This window comes from Ricinus communis, chromosome 6 (assembly GCF_019578655.1).
Source record: "Ricinus communis isolate WT05 ecotype wild-type chromosome 6, ASM1957865v1, whole genome shotgun sequence".
NCBI classification, from domain to species: Eukaryota; Viridiplantae; Streptophyta; class Magnoliopsida; order Malpighiales; family Euphorbiaceae; genus Ricinus; species Ricinus communis.
The window spans coordinates 18,852,589-18,878,408 of record NC_063261.1 but is presented as its reverse complement, the minus strand read 5'-3'; the positions used below and the strand labels follow the sequence as shown (position 1 = coordinate 18,878,408).

The window sequence follows — 25,820 nt, the reverse complement described above, 5'->3', positions numbered from 1 at the left end:
ACTATCTCTATCGGCTATATTGATTAGCCAAACTAAATAGGTTTTTAATGTTTAGTTTTCTAAAATGGAGGTTAGGGATTTTAATTTTTAAATAATTTTTATCACTTATTTTCTTGAATTAAGTACTTAATATTTTCCTTCATTTATATGTACATACACCCTTGGCGATTAAAATTATGAAAGGGTAGATGGTATATGTGATATGATGTGATGCATTGATATATATTTAAAAATAGTTAGGTATCGGATAGCATGTCATCCCAAAAATATAGTATTAATTTTTGTTTTTAATTATAGTCTAATTCTAAGGCACAATAGGAACTAAGTTTATCATAATTAACAGTCTTTTAATCTATGGTTTGTTTTTAAAATTATTCAAAATATAAGGTTTAATACGAAATTAACTTAATTTCTTTGTACATAGAAATACAAAATGAATGCAAATAAAGGAAAAAGAAATTAGGACGTTTTACAATTATTTGGGTCCCAACAAAATTAGGACTTAAAAAAAAGGTCTTCACCGGAGGGAAGAGAGAAATATATAAACTCCTAAATTTAGTGATTTCCTCTAGGTTTTATGCAATCTTTGTTAATTAGGATGCTTGGATTCTTTTCGTGGATTAAATTGGAAAACAAAAAAAAAAGTCTCAAGATATATAGGTTATTATATATATATTAAAAAAGATTGCCCAATAAAATTTTAGCGTATACCAAAAGGTTTAGAAGACCTTTTCTCCTATTCATTAGATAATGGACGTTTTTCTATTCCATTCTAAATTTTTTTTTTATTTTTATATTTTTATTATAAAAGAAATATATAAGATAATTTTAAGATTATCTTTTTTTAATTAAGAACGAAATGTAAAAGCTGTGAAGGACAAACTAATTCTTTTATATTTATTTTAACATTATTAAAAATATCATTTTTATATTGACTTTGTTTAAAACAAAGTAATCTTACTTTGTATTAAACACTATTGATTTTAAATTAATTTAAATTTAATTTTTTAAAAATTATAGGTAAAGATAACTTACAATCTATTGAATCCTTTACAATTTTATAATAAAAAAATAATTAATATTTTATGAAAATGACAATTTTTTTGTATTTTTTTGTAAATTATATAAATTTTTCATAAGTGTTACTAGTTGCAAGAGAATAATTACTTTTATGAAATTTAATAATTTATAAAAAAGTTAAAAAATTTACAAGAAATATTAAATTTTTCATAATCATAAATTTTATTGCTAAATTACAAAAAATAACAATCATCTTCATACTTTTTTGCAAATCAGATTAATCTTTTGTACGCATTACTAGCTACTGAAAAATGAATGATATTACAAAAAAATAATTATTTTTACAAAATTTAATAGTTTATGAAAAATACTAAATTTTTTCTTAATCGCTAAATATGTTGTTAAATTACAAAAAATGTCAATCTTTTTTATATTTTTTACAAATTATACTCATTTTTCATAAGTGTTACTAGTTGTGAAAAAAGTGATTACTTTTACAAAATTTTATGATTTATGAAAAAAATGAAAAATTTACAAAAAAATAATAAATATTTTTATAATTTTGAAATATAATATTAAATTACAAAAAATGATAATTTTTTTTATATTTTTTCGTAAATTATACTAATTTTTCATAAATGTTACTACTTGCATATTACAAAAAAGTGATTATTTTCACAAAATTTAGTGATTTATAAAAAATTGATAAATCTATAAAAAATATTAAATTCTTTGTAATAGTAAAATATATTGCTAAAATACGAAAAATGACAATCCTCTCTGTATTTTTTCGTAAAATACACTAATTTTTCGTAAGTGAAACTAGTTGCGAAAAAATGATAATTTTGTAAAATTTAACGATTTACATAAATTGGTAAATTTATAAGAAATACTAAATATTTTTATAATTATAAAATTTATTACTGAATTGCAAAAAAGGCAATCATTTTTATATTTTTTTACAAATTAAACTAATTTTTCATACATTTTGAGGGTGTATGGATTTTTAAACTACTCTATGTTACTTTAGTAAATTTTATTTTAATTAGTAACTTGTTACCGGTTACCAATTTTTAAAAAAAAATTATATAAGATGTCATTATTTTATTGGTGGGTTAAAATAAAATATGGTTACTTTATTTTAACCATAAAAAAGTATTTAAAATTTACCTTTATCCTTTAATGACCGTAACCCTAACTGGAGCAATATAAGCCAAAGTCATATTTTTGAGAAAATCCAACAGAAAAATGTCATTGAAGAAGAGTCAAGAATTCAAGCTTAAAAAAATTGCAGGATTTGGTTTAATAGAAAATTTAATTTTGCCATTCAAGAAAATCAGCTTCTCCTTCATGAATTCTCTAGTATATTTACGAAATCTTAATTCCGCGTCCCCTCTACATCTATGAAGTAACATCAATGGTGACCTTCCATGGATGTGCTCTAGACTAACTACAGTTCCTCAACGTCATTACAAGTAACTAATCTCTTTTTCTTTTTTTTCCAATAAAATTTTCCAGACCCTTATGCCTATAAATACCAATCAAACAAGCTATGGCTTTTCATATCCATTGTAAGAGAAAAAAAAATGTTGTCACTCAAGATTTCAGCAGCCCTTTCTTTTCTCATTAGCTTGTCCTTAATCCTCTCCTCTCATGCCCAGAACTTACCACAAGACTACATCAATGCCCATAACGCAGCTCGTGCAGCTGTAGGTGTTGGGCCTATGACTTGGGACAACACAGTAGCTGCCTATGCACAGAACTACGCCAACCAACGCATCAACGATTGCAGGCTTGTGCATTCAGGTGGACGTTACGGGGAGAACATTGCATGGAGCAGTGGTGACCTTTCTGGGACAGCTGCTGTGAAGTTGTGGGTCGATGAGAAGGCATTCTATAATTATAATTCCAATACTTGTGCTGCAGGGCAGCAGTGTGGGCATTACACTCAGGTGGTGTGGCGAAACTCGGTTCGCTTGGGTTGTGCTAAGGTTAGGTGCAGAAATGGAGGCACTTTCATTACTTGCAACTATGATCCTCCTGGCAACTTTGTTAACCAGCGTCCTTATTAGATATTCATGTTATCATAGCTTGCTTTTGTGATGCTTTTCGATTTCTCTATGAATAAGTCTAAAAGAACTCGAGATTTTCTGAGAAAATTATCGAGTTTTTACTCCTGTTTGAGATGACAATGGGAGGATTACAGACAGAATAAGGAGAATAGATTATGAAACAAATTATAAAATTGTATTTCATGCATGTACTTGTTCATGAATATAAGTGTAATCCGTTCCTCTATCAATAGTTTGATTAACTTTGCACCTCATTCTTGTTTCTGCGTATTCCTTATTTCATGATTTACTCCATTTGTTATATCATATAGATCACATATGTATAAAAGATAGTATGTCATTCCAAAGATTAATAAAATTTTTGACTCTTCTTGCGAGACATGTTCTCTTGGAATTTCTCACAGATGACTTTGGTTTATGGTAATCCAACTGGGGTTACAATCAATAAAGGCTAAAGTTAAAATTTGAGTAACCCTTTTAAACTTTTAGCTCTAGCTCAAATAATAAGAATTTTTAAATTTTAAAAACAAAGATATGGAGCTCAATTCAGTTAATAAATTTAGCTTTTATGATAAGAGCACTAGGATGATTATTGTATTCTCATCATTTTATTTTTTTCAATATATAGAAGTCAATATCTGGATTCTAATATTCTAATTAGATAATTGGCCATAGGCTTTAAATATACACTGAATTATAAATTTATTTAACTATTAAATTTTAATAAATTTGCATATCGCTTTTATACGATTATTGGTATTGGTTTGGCACATTTAAATGTTAAAATTTTTTAATTATATATATATTATAATATTTAAAAATTTAAATATTTAATTATTAAATTTTAATAATTTCACACACTATTTTTATAATTATTTTTAATAATGATAGATATCATTTTTCAGTTTTACATTGATATTTCTTTCCTTTACTGTTTGCATTTTAATACATGAAATGGTACATCTCCACCATTCTAATTAACAAACAGTTTCCCATAAGAACTAGAAGAAAATCATTTTCCTTCCAATTTTTCCAGTATCCTTTTTTGCAAATGTAGTTAATAGAAATTTAATTTATCCATTCAAGAAAATCAACTTATCCTTGAGTAACTCTCTTGTACATTTCCGAAGTCTTAATTAATTCAGTGTCCACTCGATATGAAGTGACATCAATGTGACTTTTCCATGGAAGTGCTTTAGAATAACTAACTACAGTTCCTCCATTCATTACAAGTAATTAAATTTTTTTTTTCCACGCCTTTCTTTTTCAATGTATAGAATTTTCCACACCCTTACGCCTATAAGTACCAATCAAACATGTTATGGCTTTTCATCCATTGCCTAACTTTCTTGTTTGTGTTGTAAAACAAAAAGGAAAACAAAATGTTATTATTAAAAAGAAAAATTGTTATTATTTGGGAATGAAGGTTCGATGGCTTTAATACACGTAGATGCCCTTAGGAAGATGATATCTCTTAGTCTTTAAGAATTTGTTATATTATTATTAAAAATCTTGTTGTTTCATTCAAGCCAAATTGACCACAAGGTGGAGAATAGAATTTTGAAAGCCAGCATTTTCTTTGAAACTTATTGCAAATAAATTGAACCCAAAAGTTGAATAAAGTGCAGAAATGTCTGTCGGGATACACCACCATTCCATTTCTTAGAAGGACAATGGCATATTTAGGCAAAATGGGCATATTTGATTTCTTCTTCAGAGATTATTTCTACAATTAATACCAGTATTTGTTTTCAGCGGATGTTTAATTAATACCATTTCACAGTATCATCAGTTAATGATCTTACCCTAATTTCAGTATGTTACTCTCCTCTGACAACAGATGCCCAGTTTTAAACAAAATTGGAAGTAGAGTAATAAGCTTACATTGTAGGCTAAAAAAGGCTGAGAAAATTTCTTGTTTTACCTTATAAATCGATCTTTAGTTTAAGTTCGGAATTGTTGAACCTAAGATTAAAGAAAAAAAAAACACATCATAATATATGATCTGAATATGAGATACAAATTTTTTTTTTTTTTTTTTTGAGGTCTTGTCAGAGCCTAACTTATAGAAAGAAAAAAAAAAGATTTAAAATTAACCTCTTACTATAGGCAGGGGAAGTTCGTAGCTTTATTGACGATTATACCAATATTACATATATATATTGAGTATTCACATAACTTAATTAGCCTGTTGAAAATGCTAATTCTATGCAATAGTGAAACCCTTTTAACAGATGATTAATGACATTAACTACCATGTATTCTTTTTAACCAAAAAAGCTTTCAGAGAATACTCCCCAACCCAGAATAAACTCAGAAAGGACGCTCCCCAATATAGTTGCCTGGAGGGTCATAGTTGCAGCTAATGTAAGTCCAGCCATCCTTGCACTTAGTTTTAGCACAACCAATCTCTTTGGTGTCCCGCCAAATGATCTGAGTGTAATGTCCACACATACCACCAGCACATGAGTTAGATAGGTAGTCGTAGTTAGGCTTCTCATCTGCCCACAATTTCACTGCGTCCACACCGCTGAAGCCTTCACCGGAACCTTTCGCCAGGTTCTCTCCATAAGGGCCATTGGAATGCTCTAGTATGCAGGTTTCAACCTTGGTTTGTATATATTTACGTGCATACAGTGCCAATTTTTCGTTCCAGCGAACCGGACCCAGCCCTAGTTCAGCACGTACCTCATTATGAGCAGCAACATAGTCCTTCTGAGAATTCTGGGCTAGGGAGACAGGAGTTATGGTTAATGTCATTAAACATAGAGCTACTATGAACTTGTTGAACCCCATCTTTTCTGTCTCTCCGGGGCAAAGCTAGGGAGACAGAGAGTAGAAAAGATTGAGATTCTCAGCAGAGTGCACTCTAGATTAACTTGTATATTTATAGGGGAAATCATGCCTATGGCTCAGTTTACGATGCTAAATTTAGCAACTAAGTAAGTGGATGTGAGTAATATTACAGAATTATTGGATAGAAATTAAGTTTTCTACATTGGTAAACTGTAGGATCTGATCTGCCTTTATTTCTGGTTGACAGGTTGAATGTGCGTACATTTGTATTTTCAAATCATATTTCAGGTGATATAGAAATTGCATGATTCTAAACAAACCGTTGCATAATGAGAATATGAAAAAACAAATCAATGATTATGAATTTATGATAATATGGCGGTGGGGTAACAGAGTTTTAATTATCCCTAATCTAACAGACATTGTAAGGTGAAAAAACAGGAGATTTTTTCAATTTTCTTTAGCCTATAATGTATGCTTATTGCTCTACTTTACTTTCAATTTTATTTAAAAAGGTGGGACCTATTGTAAAACTGAACTACAAATTGTTATTACTTTTATCTTATAGAATTTTTCTTTACTATTCAGTATATAACGTTTTATTATTGGATGAAAAATACATATAAAATAATTATAAAATTTAAAATATATGTTATTTTTTCATTAACAAATATAAAATATTTGAAATATATGTCACTTATTCAATAATTAAACGAAAATATCTTAAAAATTTATTATCATCTTGACAATTCATAATTAAATCTATTATTATTGCAATATCACTTGGAAATTTTGGTGCAGTTGGTCGCTTGGTGGGGATATCAATGTTGTGCACCCAAATCCCTTTCCGATCTTTATGAGCAATGGCCTATTTTTTGCTGAAGGCCGCTTTCAGTGTAATTTCTGTCAATCTCTTCTCTTCTCCTCCCTATGGAGCCTCTGGTTATTCCGAAACGACATTACCTTCAACACTTGTACGCCGAATTGGGGTAAATGTTTTGACTTAATCATTATTAGGCTTTTCCTCATGGATCAATGCTGTAGAGCCAGCCTTCCCCTACTCCGGCAGTCAACTCGTCTTCTCCTTAATGGGTGCGAAAGACTGGGAATCAAGAAGAAAGTCTCCTGTGAATGTTGTCTGGAAAGCACCAGCTGCCTCTTCGGTTAAGTGGAACGTCTACGCCTCCCCCATGGATTGGTGGCGTCCTCCGTAGTAATGAAGGCCATTTTTCATTTCCTTGTTCTCTTGTCCTACTGGAATTAAAGAATCCAACGAAGCTTAGCTTCACGCAATCCTGAAGGCTATACAGCTAACTACCTCGAGCAGCAATTTCAGAAACTTCGAAACAATTAAGGAGTCTGACTCGACAAATACAGTTGGTTGGGTCTTGGGTGAAATGGAGAATGGCTCTTGAGGAAATCAGTGAACTTGCAGCCACTCAGCTGCCTTTCATCTCCTTCTCGCCCATCTCAAGAACAGGCAACCAAGTGGTTGATGGACTTGCCAAATCTGCAGTCGAAAGAACGTCTGACTTTGTGGCCTGGCTGTAGTTTCTCTGCGGCCTGAATTATAAATTTTAACAAAAACTTTCTTTCAAAGATTAAAAAAAACAAACATAGTTTTTAAGGATCAAATGCCAAAAGATCTTTAAGAGCCGATACAGGCTTTGCATAAACTCTAATATTTTTCATGTGCTCTTAATTAGAAATCATCAAGACCTTAAGAATCCAGAGTTGGTTTTTCCTGCTTAACTTTGCTATCATTATCTCTTAATTTAGCAAGGCTAGGCAAAATTAAATAAAGGAAAAACGATTACAGATGCTCTAACTTTTAACCATTTTCGCGAATCTATCCTCACCTTTAAAACGTATCAATTTGGTCCACCATGTTTGCGTCTTGTATCATTTCTATCCACCCGTGTTTTGGCGTGTGCCAGTAATGACATGGCGTCCACACGTGGCTCCACATGTTTGTCTACGTGGCTGAGCATAATGAAGGACCTCAAAACTCACCGTTTCGTCCTAACATTTCCCGAATTCTTTTCCCAATTCTAATTTCTAAGGTTTACAATTTCTAGGGTTTATTTGTTAACTAAATGCTGCAGTGTTTATCAATAGAAAATTCTGCAAGAACCCAAATCTTATCGTAGCTGAAGACTTCTTTTTCTGGATTAAACATCCCAAGAGATATTGCAAACCAAAATGGAGTAAATGTCACTCTCTTAAATGTCGATCAAATTGCAGGCCTTAATACACTTGGTATTTCTCTTGCTCGTCTTGACTATGCAGCAAATGGTGGCTTAAACCCTCCGCACACTCACCCTCGAGCAACAGAAATTCTTGTGGTCATTGAAGGAACTCTTTATGTCGGCTTTGTTACATCAAACCCTAATTGCTTAGTCTCAAAAGTGCTATACCCAGGAGATGTTTTCGTGTTCCCAATTGGTCTGATTCACTTCCAGTTCAATCTTGCAAAGAAGAATGCAGTAGCTTTTGCTGGTTTGAGCAGTCAGAATCCTGGCGTCATTACTATAGCTAATGCAGTGTTTGGACCTAACCCTATTAATCCTGCTATTCTGGCTATTTAGCAATTGGTGTTGTTGGAAGTTATTAGTTGTATTGTAATTGTAAATCTTAAAAATTAGAACTAGGGATAGAATTGGGGAGAAAACGATGAGTTTTGAGGTACTTCAATATCCTCAGCCACGTAGACAAACATGTAGAGCTACTTGGACACCATATCATTAGTGGCATACGCCAAAACGCGAATGGATAGAAATGATACAAGACGCAAACATGGTGGACCAAATTGATACGTTTTAAAGGTGAGGGTAGATTCGTAAAAAACGGTTAAAGATCGGGGTATCTGAGATCGTTTTCTCTTAAATAAATAAGTAATTATAGCTATGTGAGACTTTCCTTCTGCATAGCACGTAAAATCTTTGTCACTGCTTTTGGGGCATTCTTCAGTGGGAACTTGCATGTTTTCCTTGCAACTGGTTTTCTTTCTTTATTCAAATTATTAATTTAGAACAATCTTTATATACGCTTCTTTTGATTATTATTTATTGTGTTTTTCTTATGATGTTGGTCTCCCTTGAATATTAGTCGCTTTCAAGCTTAAAGCTTAAAAGTCATTATTATTTTATCTCTTTCTTGATCCTTCGCATTCTAGTGCATCTTCTTTTCTTTTTTTAGAATGATCTTATAATGCATCTGAATTAACAGAGTTCCTCTCTGATTAATATCAGGAAAGTATTGGGGATGTTGAAAATAGTAAATTTAAATTATTAAGTATTTATTATTGTTATTTTAAGAGTCAATTAATAGTTATAAAGTATGTGAAGAAGACTCTATGGTTATATTAATGGTCTAAGTATATGAAAAGTTATACATTTAGAGTATTAAGTGTTATGAATATGAATAATTAAATTTTTATAAGTGAAGCGTCATGTAAGTGCTATTATAAATAGCTTATAATATTAGTAATTTGGTAGAGTAGATAAGCTATTTCCAGTAAGAGATAAAATGATGTCTTATGTGCTTTGATTATAGAAATATATATTTATAATATATCTTCATCTTTTTTAGAATTTCTTTTTATATTTTGTTTATTGTGTTTATCTCATTCTCCTCTCCAACAAAAGTGGTCCAACAAGACACACACATTTTATATCATTATTATCGTCATCATCATTGTCTCTTGAAAAAGGCTCTATGTTGCATTTTAATTTACTGTATTTATATTTAGAAAATTTTCTAATTGGCATTTTACTTATAAGAACTGAAAACTCTCGAATTCGAATCTTTTTATCTATTATTCATTAATATTAGTGAAATTTTTTTTTTCTCGAAATCAATACTGCTGAAGTTAATTACTTATATGATAAAAATAAGGGTTGATTATTCTAACTCATATTCATTATACCTCTGATATTCTCATTTGATTTTTTTTTTTACAGGTTCTCATTTGATTTAAATATCAAAAAAAGTACTAAAGACATAAGGAATAAACTTATATTAAATATAGCTTCATGAAAAATTCTAATCAACACCAAACATATGAAATATATTTAAAAAAAACTAATCACTAGATACCTCAAAGTGGCAAAAACTCAGAAAGGGCGCTGACCAACATAATTCCCAATGGGGTAATAGTTGCAGCTAATAAATATATAGCCATTGTTGCACTTAACTCTAGCACATCCTACTTGACGTGTGTCGCGCCAGACAATTGAGTATAATGCCCACAAACTTGACCTTCTTGACAAGTATTCGATTTATAATCATAATATTGCTTCTCGTCTGCCCACAATTTTACTGCATCTGAACCACTGAAGTTTTGGTCACCACTTGCTGCTAAGCACTCACCATAGCCATATTGCAGATAATTAGAATGCTCAAATACAAAATTTTTAATTTTTGAGTTTGAATAGTTTTGAGCATAGGCTGCCAATGTTTTATTCCATACAAGTGGCTCAACACCTACCTCTGCCCGAACTGTATTATGTGCTGCAAGATAAGCCTTGGCAGCACCTTTGGCTAGAGAGAAAGGAGCCAGGGTTATTGCCATTAAACATAAGGCTAACATAAATTTATTGAACCCCATCTTCTATCTCTCTGTGCTAAAATAAAAAGATTTGGCTAATTTTTAGCACAGATAAAGAGATAGAGATGAGAAGTTGAGGTTATTTGTACAAAATACATTATGCAATGTAGGATATTTATAGGGAAAAATATAGGAAAACATTAACTGAAAATTCATTGAGAAGACCAAATATAGATAAAAAATAGTGAATTTGTGTTGAAACTTGAAACAATAATATGGACCCTCTCTGGCTTTCCTTTTTCCAAGTTGTCTTTTTTCTTTTTTTTTTCTTAGTTGGAAGGGATTTCAGTTGATCGAATGATCAATGTCTATTTGAAGACTAACCTATGCGATATCACCTTAATTATCAAATGAAAACAAAAATATAATATCTTTGCAATTAGTAAACAACTCATCATTATCAAAGATAATTATGACATAAAAATTTATAAAAACAACAGCAACTAGGCTGTGACTAGAGAAGCTCAAGCTAATGGGCGCAAATATTTATATGCAATTGTCATAGGAATGGCAACAGGACGACTACGGGTATCCAATTTTATCCGACTTTAATGGGATGAATTTAAAAAATATATAATCAAATTTGGTGGTTTCAAATTTAATTTTTAATATTCATAAAAAAATATGGATATTATATTTGCGGATATCGAATCCCTATTTAATAAGTTTTACTCTTATTTTTAATTTTCATTAATCATTTAATTCCATTGATATTTATATATTAAATGAGTTTGTTAATCGATTATCTATTTTATTATTTAAATTTATCTATGTAGACGAGTTTTTAAAGGATAGAGTGTCTATTACACAATTAAATACCATAAAATATTTTATAATATAAATTATAATCAGATTTGAGAGGGTTTAGATAGTGGATAGAGTGTCTATTACTGAATTTCTAAGATTAATAAAGAATTGTCTGAATCCTGCTAAAATTAAAAATCTTTATGTTAAATGTTCAAGTATTTTAAAAGTAATGAGGGGAGACATAGTTGTAGTGATTGTCCAAGGAGGAAGGTTGTGAATTCAGTAGAAGAGGATAATCAGGCGGTGGAGGGTGAAGTATATAGTGGTCCTAATGGGCAGGATGATAGCAAAATATGAGAATAAGGAGTATATACTTGTGCAATGGAGAAATTGATGTTTCAAAATCAAAAGACTATAGAAATAAACCAATTATTTCTTAGTTAGATTCTTCCAATGCGGTTCAATAGATTATAGACCTCTAGAAGCTTCCCATGAAGATTTTTAGAAAATTAAGTGCAATATTAATATCTAAAAATAAGAAAGAAAATACACTAAGTTTTATTCTTTTACACTCTAACAAAAGTAAATAATGTTGCTAACTCCTTAGCAAGGCTATTGTCAATAGAAAGGAGGATTGTGTTGCTTGGATATAGAAGATAAAAACTATCATGAAAACAATCCTTATTTTGGCTCAGTCTTTTACTTTTAAATGTGTTTATCTATGTTGCATACCCTAAAATTTTTTGTCTTTGGATTTTTGTGTAGCTCTGCAGGTTTTTTATTGGTGTTGGAATATGATGTTGTCTTTTTATTTTTTTAGAACTTTTAAATGTTGCTTTGTGGCTCTGGAATATGTTAATATTGTTTCAAGTTCTAGGGTGCTACTTTTCTTTTCGACCATATGTATAAATGGATTACGTTTTGATAAGCTTTGTAATTACCCCTATATCGTATTGTCTGCTTGACTAGCTTGCAAAAAAATGCTGAAAACACAAGCTTATAGTCTTGCGACTTAATTTCTAATGGCCTTCTGCTGTTACCTCCTGCTAGTTAAGCTTTTGCAGGTCGCACTCAATTTACAGGATGACACTTTTGTGGATCGGAGGTATGATGGTGATAATCATCCCAATTTCAGGGCTTTTTTATACAAATTATATGCATTTGTTGTAGTGTCTTATTGTTGTTGCCAAATCATTTTGATAGCTTTTATTGATTCTGCTTTGCGATAGTATTCTCAGTTAGTTCTGGTCATAGGGTTTCAGGTCTGTATTCTCTTACATGGTTTTGTGTTGCTTAGGAATTAAATCTTTTGGGTATTAATGAAAGAGTCTATCGCAACAAAAAATCCCATTTGTCCCATTAAAGATTCATCAATAAAAAAAGTATTTTCATTATGAATAAATAGAACTCGATCAATTGTCATTGAAAATTCTAATCAAGGCAAAATATATAATTTGATATATGTTTAAACAAAACTAACCATTGGACACCTCAAAATGGCAAAAACTCAATAAGGGCGCTGACCAACATAATTCCCAATGGGGTAATAGTTGCAGCTAATAAATATATAGCCATTGTTGCACTTAACTCTAGCACAACCTACTTGACGTGTATCGCGCCAAGTAACTTGAGTATAATGTCCACAAACTTGACCTTCTTGACAAGTATTTCATGCATAATCATAGTATTGTTTCTCGTCTGCCCACAATTTCACTGCATCTGGACCACTAACGTTTTGGTCACCACTTGCTGCTAAGCATTCACCATAACCATATTGAAGATAATTTGAATGGTCAAATACGAAATTATCAATTTTTGAGCTCGAATAGTTCTGAGCGTAGGCTGCTAATGCATCATTCCGCACAAGTGGTTCAACACCTGCCTCTGCCCAAACTGCATTATGTACCGCAAGATAAGTCTTGGCGTCACCTTGGGCTAGAGAGAAAGGAGGTAGGGTTTGTTAAGATATCTACGCAAGCTGCCAACTGATAGGAATTAGTCTTCAACTAATTAGCTAGAATAAAAGGAATGTGAAGAGATATTTTCGATAAGTTATGGGAAGACTTGTTCCAAATGCTGTTAGCTTTTTTCTAGTCATTTTCTAGTCTACTGTTAGCTATTTTTCAGTTTGTACTACTCAGCAATTCTGTTTCTCTTTTGTATAAATACTTGCAAACTCTTTAGTGGAAAGAATGCAGAATTTCAATTAATTTTATATCCTCTCTGTTTTTATATTTTCTAACTTGGTATCAGAGCCTATATGGCCAACGCCAATCCTCCATCAAATTCATCTTTCTTTTCTCTCGGAGGAATGCTTGCTCAACCTTCGTCACTTAAATTAGACAATGATAATTTTTTACTTTGGCAAAATATGATACTGCCAGTTTTGAGAGGATACAAACTTGAAAGCTTTTTAACTGGTGAAACACCTTGTCCAGCTAAGTCCATAGTCTCCACAATCACCACTTCTGCATCTGTTGTTTCAGGTAGTCCAACCATAAAGGAAGAGCCAAATCCAGAGTATGATGTCTGGATTTCAAGAGACCAGCTTCTGTTAGGCTGGCTGTATAACTCAATGTAACCACGAGTTGCAGTTTGTGTGATGGGTTTCACAACCTCCAAGGACCTGTGGAGAGGTATTAAAGAATATTTTGGAATGCAAAACAGATCTCGCATAATTATTCTAACTGGAGAATTGCAAAAGGTTAGAACAGGATCAATGTAAATTGAAGAATATCTCCATTCGGTGAAGTCAATTGCCGATAATTTGGCTTTAGCAGGAAAAACAATTGAAAATTCTGATCTCATCAATCAAGTTCTTGTTAGACTGGATGAAGATTACAATTCAATTGTATTTCAAATCACAGGAAAAGAATCTATTACCTGGGGAGAGCTGCAGTCTACCTTAATGACTTTTAAAAGTCGCTAGAGCAATTAAATGCAACCCGTTTGAGCATGGCAGGAGTGCAAGCGACTCAAGCAACTGCTGCACTTGCAAGTAGAACCACTTCAAATAACAAAAACAATGGTTATTCTTCAGGCAAAGGAAATCCCAGAAATGGAAATGGCAGAGGAAGAGGTCGTGGCGGTAGAACCAATAACTCTAGGCCTATATGTCAAATTTGTGGAAAGCTTGGACACACTGCTGCTTACTGTTGGAGTAGATATGATAAAAAATTTATGGGAAGTACTTCACAACATGTGAAAGGAAAGCAAGAGAGCACTTCACAGGCCTCTGCATTTACAAGCACTCTTGATTTTGAACCCGGTCCTGGTTGGTTTATGGACAGTGGAGCAAGTAACCATTTCACCAATGACTCGAACCGTCTCACCAATGCAGGAGAATATTCTGGTAAGGAAAAATTAATGGTTGGAAATGGCTCAAAACTATTTATTGCCCATACTGGTATTATTCATCTGCCATCTTTGAATAAAAGGATTTTGGAATTAAAAAATGTTTTGCATGTGCCTTCTATCAAGAAAAATTTGCTTAGTGTTTCTCAGCTAACTTTTGATAATAGTGTATTTGTTGAGTTTCACTCTAATTGTTATTTTGTCAAGGACAAGGAAACGGGATAGGTTCTACTTCAAGGGATGCTTAAAGATGGCTTATATCAATTAAATCTTCCGAATCAAGTCACGAAATCAGCATCATCGTTTAACTTCTCCAAATCACTTGCTGCTAAAACTAAGTTACATGTTTTGTTTGAGTCTAGTATTTCGAATTCGAATAATAAACTGTTGCATATGAAATTTGGTCACCCTTCTCATAAAGTCTTGTCTGAAATTTTGAAGTCATGTAATCAGTCCATGGTTTTTAATTTTTTTTTTTATGATGCTTGCCAATATGGAAAATCTCATGCTTTACCCTTTCCTGTCTCTTCATATCATGCAAAATCACCTACTGAATTAATCCACTCAGATTTGTGGGGACCTGCACCCATAACATCTTCTGAAGGTTTCAGGTATTACATGCATTTCCTAGATGACTACAGTAGGTACACCTGGATATATGCTTTAAAAAATAAAAGTGAAGCAATAGAAATGTTTGTTAAATTTAAAAGATTGGTAGAAAACAGGTTTGATAAGAAAATTAAAATTGTCCAATCTGATTGGGGAGGTGAGTATAGAAGTTTTACAAAAGTTTTAGAATAATGTGGAATAGAATTCAGACACCCATGTCCTCACACATCTTCTCAAAATGGTAGAGCAGAGAGGAAACATAGGCATATCGTCGAATCGGACTCACCTTACTAGCTCAAGCCAAGATGCCTCTTAAATATTGGTGGTATACTTTTCAAACTGCAGTTTATCTTATAAATAGGATGCCCACACCTGTTCTCAAACTTCAGTCTCCAATTCAAATTTTATTTTCTCAAAAACTGAACTACAATTTTCTCAAAGTGTTTGGTTGTGCATGTTTTCCTTGCCTTAGGCCATATCAAAGAAACAAATTTCAGTTTCATTCCATTAAAAGTGTATTCTTAAGATATAGTCAAAGTCACAAAGGATATCTTTGTTTAAGTCCCATTTGAAGAGTCTATATTTCACGAAATGTTATTTTAATGAAAATGACTTTCCTTTTGAAAATTCAAATTTTCTCACAAATCAGACTTCCAAAGATGTCATTGTAACCTGTTCTCTTCAGTCTAGTTGGTATTTTCCGTTCTTAGAGTCTACAGGTGAAGGTTTAATTGGTATAAATCATCTCCAAGCATCTCTTGATGAAGGACCTGCACCAACTCAGTCTGAAAACTTACAACATCAAAGTGAAAACTCTTCAAATCAGCCAAGTGAGATGAAGATCTCTTGTACAGCTGATACACAAGCTGCTTCGCACCAAACAGATCAAAATGCTTCGCCAGAGTCTGTTACTGCTTCAAATCTGAATGATGAGCAAACTGATTCTCAAGTTTCAGTTTCTGCACTGAAAAGAAGAGCAAAACAGTATGCAGAGACTCATAGCAAGATCACACGAGGAAAAGCTGGAATTTTCAAACCGAAGTCCTTTATCCATACTACAACCAAATCTTTTGTCTCTAAGCCAACTTCAATCAAAGAAGCTCTTCAAGATGCTAATTGGATAGCAGCTATGCATGAAGAGTTAACTGCTCTTGTCAAGAATCAGACATGAAAATTGGTTCCTTTTTCTCCAAACATGAATGTTGTGAGCAACAGATGGGTCTTTCGTCTCAAACACAATGCTGATGGTTCTCTACAAAGATATAAGGCACGTCTTATTGCAAAAGGATATCTTCAAACACCAGGGATAGACTACACTGAGACTTTCAGTCCTGTCGTAAAAGCTTCCACAATTCGAATCATTCTCACTATTGTTGTTTCAAAAAATTGAAATATTAAGCAACTTGATATCAACAACGCTTTCTTGAATGGCAAACTTTTCTGAATGTGTTTATATGAGTCAGCCTGAAGGATTCATTAACCCGAAAAAGCCTCATCATGTTTGTAAACTTGACAAGGCACTTTATGGTTTGAAACAAGCACCTCGGGCTTGGTATGATCGCTTAAAACACACTCTTTGCAGTTGGAATTTCATGCAATCTCAGTGTGATTCTTCTCTTTTCTTTCATCACACCAACAAACACATAATTTTTGCTCTTGTTTATGTTGACGATATCATCATTACAAGTAATGATATATCTCTGATGCAAAACTTCATCCAGCAGCTGAATCAAAAGTTTTCTCTTAAAGATCTTGGTGATATTCATCATTTTCTTGGTATTGAGGTGCGTCGAGATCATTCTAGTTTGTTTCTTTCTCAAACTCAGTACATTACAGATCTGTTGTCCAAGTTTGATATGGCAAAGTACAAGTCTTGTCCCACACCTATGAGCATAGGCAAACTCATCAGTGCAAATGATAACAGTCCTTTAGCTAATCCTACAATGTATAATAGTGCTATTGGTGCCCTTCAGTATCTTACTCACACAAGGCTAGACATTGCCTTTGTTGTCAATAGATTTAAGTCAATTTTTATCAGCTCCTACTGATGCACATTGGAAACTCTTAAAACGTGTGTTCAGGTATCTTCACGGCTCTCTTCATCTTGGGTTGCATATCCAATGCAATGAACGAGTCAATCTAATGGGTTTTTCAAATGCGGATTGAGCATAGTGTCCTGATGATCGACGCTCTGCTGCTGGTTATTGTGTGTTCCTTGGTGAAATGATGGTTTCATGGTCTTCAAGAAAGCAAAGTGTTGTTGCTCATTCAAGTACAAAGGCTGAATATCGTGCTCTTGCACATGTAGCTGCTGAAATTACATGGATACAGTCATTGTTCAAAGAAATTGGCATCCCTGAAATTGGTGTTCCAGTTACTTGGTGTGATAATATGAGTGCCAATGCTCTTACTTCTAATCCTGTTTTTCATGCCAAGATGAAACATATAGAGATCGATGTTCACTTTATTCGTAATAAGGTCCTTAATCGTGAACTTGATGTTCGGTTCATTCCCTCCTATGATCAGGTGGCTGATTTATTCACTAAGCCTTGCACATTCTCGGTTTCTCTTTCTGCGTGACAAACTCGGTCTCCGTATGGTACCCTCGAGTTTGAGGGAGGATGTTAAAATATGTGTGCAAGCTGCCAACTGATAGGAATTAGTCTTCAACTAATTAGCTAGAATAAAGGGATGTGAAGAGATATTTTCGATTAGTTATGGGAAGACTTGTTTCAAATGCTATTAGCTTTTTTCTAGTCATTTTCTAGTCTACTGTTAGCTATTTTTCAGTTTGCACTACTCAGCAATTCTGTTTCTCTCTTGTATAAATACTTGCGGAACTCTTTAGTAGAAAGAATGCAGAATTTCAATTAATTTTATATCCTTTATGTTTTTATATTTTCTAACTGGGTTAGTGCCAATAAACATATAGGTAATATATATTTGTTGAACCCCATTTTCTATCTCTCTGCACTAGAAAAGAGATTTAGGGAATTTTTAGAACAGATAAGGAGATAGAGAATAAGAAAATGAGTTTCTTAATTAGTAGAAAATATGTTATGCACTATAGGGTATTTATAGTTGAGAAAAATAGGAAAACATATCTCAAAAATTCGTTGAGAAGACAAATATAGGGGGAAAAAAAAAAAGAACTGATGGGTTTGTGTTGAAACTATAATATGGAGCCTCTCTCCCTTTCTTTTTTCCAGGTTGGTTTTTCTTTTCCTCTTTCTTATTTGGAAATGATTTCAACTGATACTGAATTAATCTATGACTATTTGAAGGATTAACCCCATAAAATTAGGATGTGCTAGCACCTTAATAAGCAATTAAAGAAGAAGTATTATATGCTTATCATTACTAGACAACTCACAATTTAATTATCCAAGAAAAAGAAAAGTTCAACTAGGCTATATCTGAACTAGAGAAGCTCGAGTCCATGGGCAAAAGCACTGATAGGAAATGCATAATTTAGCTTCATTCAATAGAGACACAATTGTAAAGTAATTTTATCCTTCTTTTACATAATGATCAATATTTAATATAACCTTTTAATTCTCCAACATTTTCTTGACTAACAACAAAAATATACAATGAAAACAAACGAGAAAAATTTAATTCAGAAAGGACGCTGACCCTCAATATTCCCAACAGGATGATAATTACAAGTTACAAACCACCATCCGTTCTTGCACTTAGCCCTACCACATCCAAGATGAACTGAGTTTCGCCAAACAACTTGAGTATAGTGCAAGCACTCATCTTCCCCACCTTTGCAAGAATTTGATCCGTAATCATAGTTAGGCTTCTCACTCACCCACATGTTCACTGCATCAACCCCGTTCAAGTTACCATAACCTTCTGCAATGTTTTCACCATAGGGTCCATATGAATGCTCAAATTCACAGCTTTCGATTCTTGAATTTGCGTAAGTTTGAGCATAGGCTGCTACTGTTTTGTTCCAAGTAATTGGGCCGACTCCTATCTCTGCACGAACTGTGTTATGTGCATTTACGTAGTCTTGGGGAGAATTTTGGGCTAGAGAGATGTGAACTAGGACTGTTCCCACCATAACTGTGGCTGCAAAGAAGTCGTTCAAATACATTTTTATGAAAATCTCTATGCAGGGCATGGAAATGGAGAGGTTTAAGATTCTTGATTAAGATGGAGAACAAAAACCTTGGGTATTTATAGAAGAAGATGACTAAATAGCATAGTCTGATGGCTAGTTTTGTCGTCTTTACATCTTTCTTTATTTGCACGTTAAAGACTTAGTTTAACTGCCTTGTGAAGAGCTTTTCTAAATTGTAGAAAAAGGAACAAATCTTTAAAGAATAAAATAATTGCATATTTTGTTTTGAGCCCTTAGTCACTTTATAAAGTAATATTAAGTATCAATTATTATTTTAATATAATATTTAAATTAATCAAGCAATTAGAATATCAAATACGTCATTATGTGGATTAGAAATAGAGTTGGATATAATCATATTTTAATTGTAAATACGTGAATTTATTTTATATTAAATTATAATATTAAATGTGCATATTTATTGGCAAGAATTTGGATAAATAGAATTCATATATCTAAAACTTAGAAGGGACAAAGAAAATCTTAATTTCTCGACCAGTTCTTCTATTTTATGGAACATTTTTCTTGGCTTGTAGCAATGCTTGACATTGTATAAGGATGAGAAAATATAATGAAGAAGATGCTTTTATTTGGCATTATCTGAATTCTATAGATTCACAAGACGAATAGATTCTTAGAAATCATGGTAATTGGGTTATTTGCCACTTGTCAAGTTTACTGTTATCGGTTTAATATTCTTCTACAAATCATAGTACAGTTAGGTTATTTGTCAGGTTTTAAGCCATTAATTAAGGAAGTATCAACAGAAATTGAATTTCTTGTTCAACTTGGAATGAGCGGTGATTATAGATTAGGTTATTACTCTTTGTACCTGTTATCAGAAAAGAAAAAGATAAATAGAGTAAAAGGATTAAAATAAACCCAAGTCACTGTCATATCATATAATATAAGGTTAGAATAAATAACCTGCCAACACAAGGAAGACAGTCAATTATCAGACACATAATACTAATGGGACCATGCAAATTATGATGTTTCACAACAGACTTAATTATGTGGTAGGGAAACCTTGTCATGCTTATGTCAGTTATGGTAACTCTTTCATCTCATGCATAAGAAAGTACTCCAAATGTAAATTAAGATATGACTGTGAAACTCGTTTAACGCAGAGGCAGGCCAAGATTTGAATTTAAAATCTTTATTTAAATATTTTAATTATTTTAAATAAATTTTAATATTATATTTTTACAGCAGTGAAAAAGAAATGACTGTATAGTTGTCTAAATTCAATGTTTTGACAGTTTATGGTCATAGCTTGAAATGTACATGATCTTGTTCTTACGAAGAGAGATGACTTTGTGAGGCCGTGTTTGTTTCTATTTTAAAATATGATGATCGGTGGAAATTAAAGATTGCAGCTGGTAAGTATTGTATTCCTAATCAAACCCGGAATTATCGCAGGAACTTTTGGAATACAAATTGGCCACTTAATTAGCATAAGAAAAGACCATATATAAATCTATTGTCTTTCAGAGAAAAGAAAAAGAAATGCCCTTTGAACAACTTCATTTTAATATTAAAAAATACAACTATTTTGTTCTATACTAATAACAATTGTAAAACCCTTGAAACATTAAAGAATTGAATGAAGTGTTTTGATTAACTTTCATCTAAAATTCTATTTACCACAACATCTGCCTTATAATCTTTGTCTTAAAGGTTAGCGACAATTTGTAATTTGGGTTCTTAAAACACTGCAAACAATCCTAAAATATTTAAATTATATTAGATTAAGCGTTTTTTTCATCAACAAATTTTATATATATATATAGATTTTTTAATAAAGAAATATATTTCTAATTTTTAAATTAAAAAATACCTATAATCAAAATAATAACAATAATTAGTTCGTATTAAAAATATATAAATATTAAAAGAAAATTTATATCATCACTATATTAATGTATTGACAGATATATGTCAAATGATGATATACATATATCTACCCTAACCATTAAAAATTGATCAATAAGGGCTTTGACCTTGAACATTCCCTATGGGATAATAGTTGCAGCTGATAAATGTATGCCCATTTTTGCACTTAACTCTAGCACAACCCACTTGACTTGTGTCATGCCAAACGATTTGAGTGTAATGCCCACATTCATCACCTTTACAAGAATTTGATTTACGATCATAAAATTTCTTCTCATCTGCCCATATTTTCACTGCATCTTTGGCATTGAAGTTGGGTTGAGGACTTGCTGCCAAACATTCACCATAACCAAATTGAAGATAATTTGAATGCTCATACACAAAATTATTAATTTTTGTTTTTGCATAACCCTTGGCATAGTCTGCCAATGTCTTGTTCCATACAAGTGGGTCAACGCCTACCTCTGCTCGAACTGCATTATGTGCATCAAGGTAGTCTCCGCGGGAGTTTCGAGCTAGACATGTTGGAGATAGGGCTGATGCCACCAAACATAGAGCTATTACCAAATTGGTGAAACCCATTTTCTATTTCTCTTCAAAGGAACACCTGAGGTTCTTATATGGTTTAATTTGACGTATTTGTAGGTAGAGAGACTTTAGGGGACAAAAACGAAAAAAAAAAAATAGAACTTATCCTTAAAATTCGTTCACAACTACAAATTTAGACACAACAAACTGATGGATGTTAATACTAGATGTTAATGTTTGGATACAAATAAGTTTCTTTGTCTAAGAAATAAAGGGCCCCAGGTAATTTATAATTTATGTCATGAATAAAATCAATAAATTTTACTCCAATAACTTAATCATAGTACTTTTCTTTGAGTTGCTTGATAAATATAACTAACTGGTACGAGTTTGTTTTTATGCCATAAAAAGTAAACCATTTAATAAGATTTTATTAGTGATTGTTATTAATATGTTAAATGACTATTGAGAGTATAAATTTTTTAAATATATTTTATTTTATTTTATTTTATTTTATTATATTCAATAATATAAATTAATAAAAATAATTTATAATAACTAAAATATTATAGTTACTTTTTTTACTCAATTATATTTTTATTAAAATATTTATAAAAATTAATTTAAAAGTAGAAATTCAAATTTAAATTCTACTAATAAAAATTTTTAATTTTAAATATCGTAATTATAAATATTATAATTTTTTAACTATTAAAAACTTTACAATAATAATTATTTATAAAATATAAAAATTATATAATAAAAATAATAGAATCCAAATAAATAAATAAATCAAATCAGTTATCAGGTAATAAAAAAAATTTAAAATAGAACTGATATAATTAGCAATTGATTAAAATTGAACTAGTTATCGATTCAAACTTTTTAATATAGTTGTGCCGTAAGAGATAGCTATAGGCGAATATACCAAATAGAATTTTAAAATAATATTAGAAATCTTTTTATCTAGACTTGATGTATGTCCTCACCTATACACTAAATCGATAAATTTACATATTAAATAATGGGGTATGTGTCAATCATCCAATACCAAAATATAAATCACTCATACATACGTGTCACTCTCATATTAGTTATGGTGTATACACCAGGCCTAGGTAAGAATCTCCTGTATTATTATTATTATTATTATTATTATTATTATTATTATTATTATTATTATTATTCAGAATGTACAAAATTTATTTTGTTTTATTCTCAACTACAGTTGCTATTTCAAACTATTGGAATTACTCTCTTACTACAAAAATTACAAACTTCCTTCAAAGTTGCGTATATTTAGCAAGTCTTTTCCTACAGCTTCCTTGCAGCTAAGAGCTTAGTTTGCATATATGGCTCCAACCTCAGTGCAATTATCTAACTCAACCCTTAACAACAGGTACCGTATCATAGTCTACTGGCTTTTGGATTTTGGGATTTCTATGAGTTTCGGATCATCAGGTTTTTTTTCTTTTCAATTTTTTAGTTTATCAAAGTTGATCATTGTCCTCTTGTTTTGCTGTGCAGTGACCCTGATGAAGAGTATGTCAAGGTGAACTAGGATGAGATTGGTTTTTGCATGACTGCAACGGATTTCATGTTCATTATGAAATGTCCTGTTGGACAAGTTTTCACAGGGCAATCTCCTTCCTTATGCAAACATGGAGATATGTCCAGCTGCTGGAGTTCTAAACTATGGACAGGTAACTGATCACTAATTTATCATTCTATTCTTCTGTGATTATGCGACCCTTTGTGGTACTATAGCAATTAACAAAGTGACAGGTTGTACATAGAACTGAAGATTAGTGACAAAACGACCATTAATGCAATTTATTCGAACATTATGTTATTGATTGATCAGTTTATACTTCTTGTCATGAATTAAATAAATGTCAGTGATATACTTTTTACAGGGCTTATTGAAGGCTTGAAAGCGTGCAGAAGGGAAGGTGGTAGAATCATGCTCTTTCGGCCAGAAGAGAATGCTCTAAGCTTGCAAATGGGAGCAGAGAGATTGTGCATGGCAGCACCATCCGTCCAGCAATTTGTTTATGCTGTAAAACAAATTGCCCTAGTCAACAGGCGATAGGTACTATACTAACTTTCCCATTCAGGACCTGCTCAACAGAAGAGGAGCTTTAGGCAAGGAACATGACCTCAAAAGAGAAGACGCGAAATTTTGTTTTTTTGTAAAGCAAAGAACTTTAGGGCCCGACCATGGTTATAACTATATACGTTTTAATGGACAAGTGCCTAATTCACATTTGCAGAAAATCAAAATTCAGATTCATACATCTCCATTAGACTTTATTTAAAAACTTTAACACCGAGAAAGCAAATAAAACATTAATAAACGACTTATATTCTGAGGTGAATAAAGAAGGTGATGGTGAGATGGCAACAGGGACCTCCCCATGGAAAAGGAACACTTTATCTTAGACCTCTACTATTTGGAAGTGGATCTGTTTTGGCCATTGGACCGGCACCTGAAACCACATTCGTTGTGTATGCTTCTCCAATTGGAACCTTTTACGAAGTGAAGGTAAACATATATTTGGTTGTCTTAGGAGTTCTATAACCATGTCAAATTCCCTTCAGTGCAGTAAAATAATCATGAATGTTATTCATGTTTTACGGGGCCGACAGTGTATGAACTTGTATATTGAGAAAAGGGTTTTCCGCCCATCGCCTGGAGGAACTGGCGGCATCAACAGTATTACAAATTATGGACCAGTAAGAACCTTGTACACCTCTAAAGATCTAAAACACTACCAATTTAAACCAGAAATCTTGTTAAGAGTGTCCGAGCTTGATGTGCATTACATGTATATTGTAGGTTTTTGAAGCAGTAAAGCAAGCTAAGGCTGAAGGGTTTGATGATCTTCTCTTCTTAGATGCCGCAACTGGAAAAGGTTTCTACATGCAATATTTTCATATTGAAGGTATTACAATTTAAATTTCTAAATAAATTTTTAGTTTACTATGAATTCTTTTCTTACATATTTCAACCTTATTTTATTTTTTTTCAAGTATCCAAAACTAATTAATTAAATTAAATTATCCTGAACTAATGATCTAATTTATATGTATATCTATTTGTTGTAGGAATATATCATTTCAACACCAATATTACAAGGAACTATTCTACCAGGAATCACTAGAAAAAGCATGATGGATATTGCTCGAGATTTTGGTTATCAGGTAATTAGATTAACTATATGCCAATCTTCTTTAAACTTCACTCTCAAGGAATTAATGTTAGCATGGAAAAGAAATACATGGAAATTAATTAACTGCTGTGGAGAAAAATATGATTTACTGAAGCAATAGTTCTGGTAATTTTGATCAGGTCCAAGAACGCCTTATACCGGTTGAAGATGTTCTTGATGCAGATGAGGTATTTTGCACGGGAACAGCAATGATTGTCACTCCTGTTGGTAGTATCACCTATCATGACAAGAGGTAAACAACAATATTATATAGTATTTTGCACGTTGGTTTTATCTATTTATTTATTTTGTGAGGTGATTTTGTGTAAAAGGTATAAACGGCACTATAATTATATTTCATGTATATATTTAGTACCATAATTTATAAATTCAAATTAATAATATATTTCCTCCCTATTAATGAATTAATTGATAATTTTTAGTTGTTTTATACTAATGCAACAGCCGAATTTATCACCAGATAACATCTCACCAGAAATTGATATATTAGATAAAATGACATGTTATCTGATGAGAAATTCGTCTGCCATATCAGTACAAAACAATCAAAAAGTGCATAAAATAATCGAGAAATATACATGTACTGTCACGTCATTTATTAATTTTGATTTATAAATTGCGGTACCAAATAGATATATTAGACATAATTATAGTACCATTTATACATTTTACTCTAATTTAGACTAATAATGATGTGTTCTTATTGCAGGGTTGAATATAAGACAGGACAAGAATCTGTCTCTCATAAACTAAGAACAAAATTAACAGGAATACAAACAGGTCTTACTGGGGACAAGAAAGAATGGACTGTTCTAATTGATTGA

The 25,820-nt window shown here is 31.9% G+C and overlaps 5 protein-coding genes and 2 pseudogenes across 5 annotated transcripts; 3 read left to right on the top strand and 4 right to left on the bottom strand.

Annotated features, from left to right (window-relative positions):
* Positions 1-2,573: 2,573 nt before the first annotated feature.
* LOC8268876 (basic form of pathogenesis-related protein 1) lies at positions 2,574-3,346 on the top strand. The gene has a single exon (XM_002522019.4). The coding sequence runs from the start codon at positions 2,607-2,609 to the stop codon at positions 3,090-3,092; it is 486 nt and encodes a 161-aa protein (XP_002522065.1). The 5' UTR covers positions 2,574-2,606; the 3' UTR covers positions 3,093-3,346.
* Positions 3,347-5,200: 1,854 nt separating this feature from the next.
* On the bottom strand, positions 5,201-5,949 carry LOC8268875 (pathogenesis-related protein 1). The gene has a single exon (XM_002522018.3). It carries the CDS (start codon positions 5,886-5,888, stop codon positions 5,406-5,408), a length of 483 nt encoding a protein of 160 aa, XP_002522064.1. The 5' UTR covers positions 5,889-5,949; the 3' UTR covers positions 5,201-5,405.
* A 1,883-nt stretch (positions 5,950-7,832) lies between these two features.
* Positions 7,833-8,476, top strand: LOC125370313 (annotated as a pseudogene).
* A 1,619-nt stretch (positions 8,477-10,095) lies between these two features.
* On the bottom strand, positions 10,096-10,461 carry LOC125370312 (pathogenesis-related protein 1A-like). Its single transcript, XM_048375334.1, has one exon. It carries the CDS (start codon positions 10,459-10,461, stop codon positions 10,096-10,098), a length of 366 nt encoding a protein of 121 aa, XP_048231291.1.
* An 8,199-nt stretch (positions 10,462-18,660) lies between these two features.
* On the bottom strand, positions 18,661-19,380 carry LOC8268873 (basic form of pathogenesis-related protein 1). Its single transcript, XM_002522016.4, has one exon. It carries the CDS (start codon positions 19,337-19,339, stop codon positions 18,827-18,829), a length of 513 nt encoding a protein of 170 aa, XP_002522062.3. The 5' UTR covers positions 19,340-19,380; the 3' UTR covers positions 18,661-18,826.
* A 1,802-nt stretch (positions 19,381-21,182) lies between these two features.
* LOC8268872 (basic form of pathogenesis-related protein 1) lies at positions 21,183-22,116 on the bottom strand. Its single transcript, XM_015721112.2, has one exon. It carries the CDS (start codon positions 21,815-21,817, stop codon positions 21,326-21,328), a length of 492 nt encoding a protein of 163 aa, XP_015576598.2. The 5' UTR covers positions 21,818-22,116; the 3' UTR covers positions 21,183-21,325.
* Positions 22,117-23,360: 1,244 nt separating this feature from the next.
* On the top strand, positions 23,361-25,820 carry LOC8268870 (annotated as a pseudogene).

Excerpts from the sequence above, each read along its gene's own strand:
- LOC8268876 (XM_002522019.4), top strand. The coding sequence starts at position 2,607 with ATGTTGTCACTCAAGATTTCAGCAGCCCTTTCTTTTCTCATTAGCTTG.
- LOC8268875 (XM_002522018.3), bottom strand. The coding sequence starts at position 5,888 with ATGGGGTTCAACAAGTTCATAGTAGCTCTATGTTTAATGACATTAACC.
- LOC125370312 (XM_048375334.1), bottom strand. The coding sequence starts at position 10,461 with ATGGCAATAACCCTGGCTCCTTTCTCTCTAGCCAAAGGTGCTGCCAAG.
- LOC8268873 (XM_002522016.4), bottom strand. The coding sequence starts at position 19,339 with ATGCCCTGCATAGAGATTTTCATAAAAATGTATTTGAACGACTTCTTT.
- LOC8268872 (XM_015721112.2), bottom strand. The coding sequence starts at position 21,817 with ATGGGTTTCACCAATTTGGTAATAGCTCTATGTTTGGTGGCATCAGCC.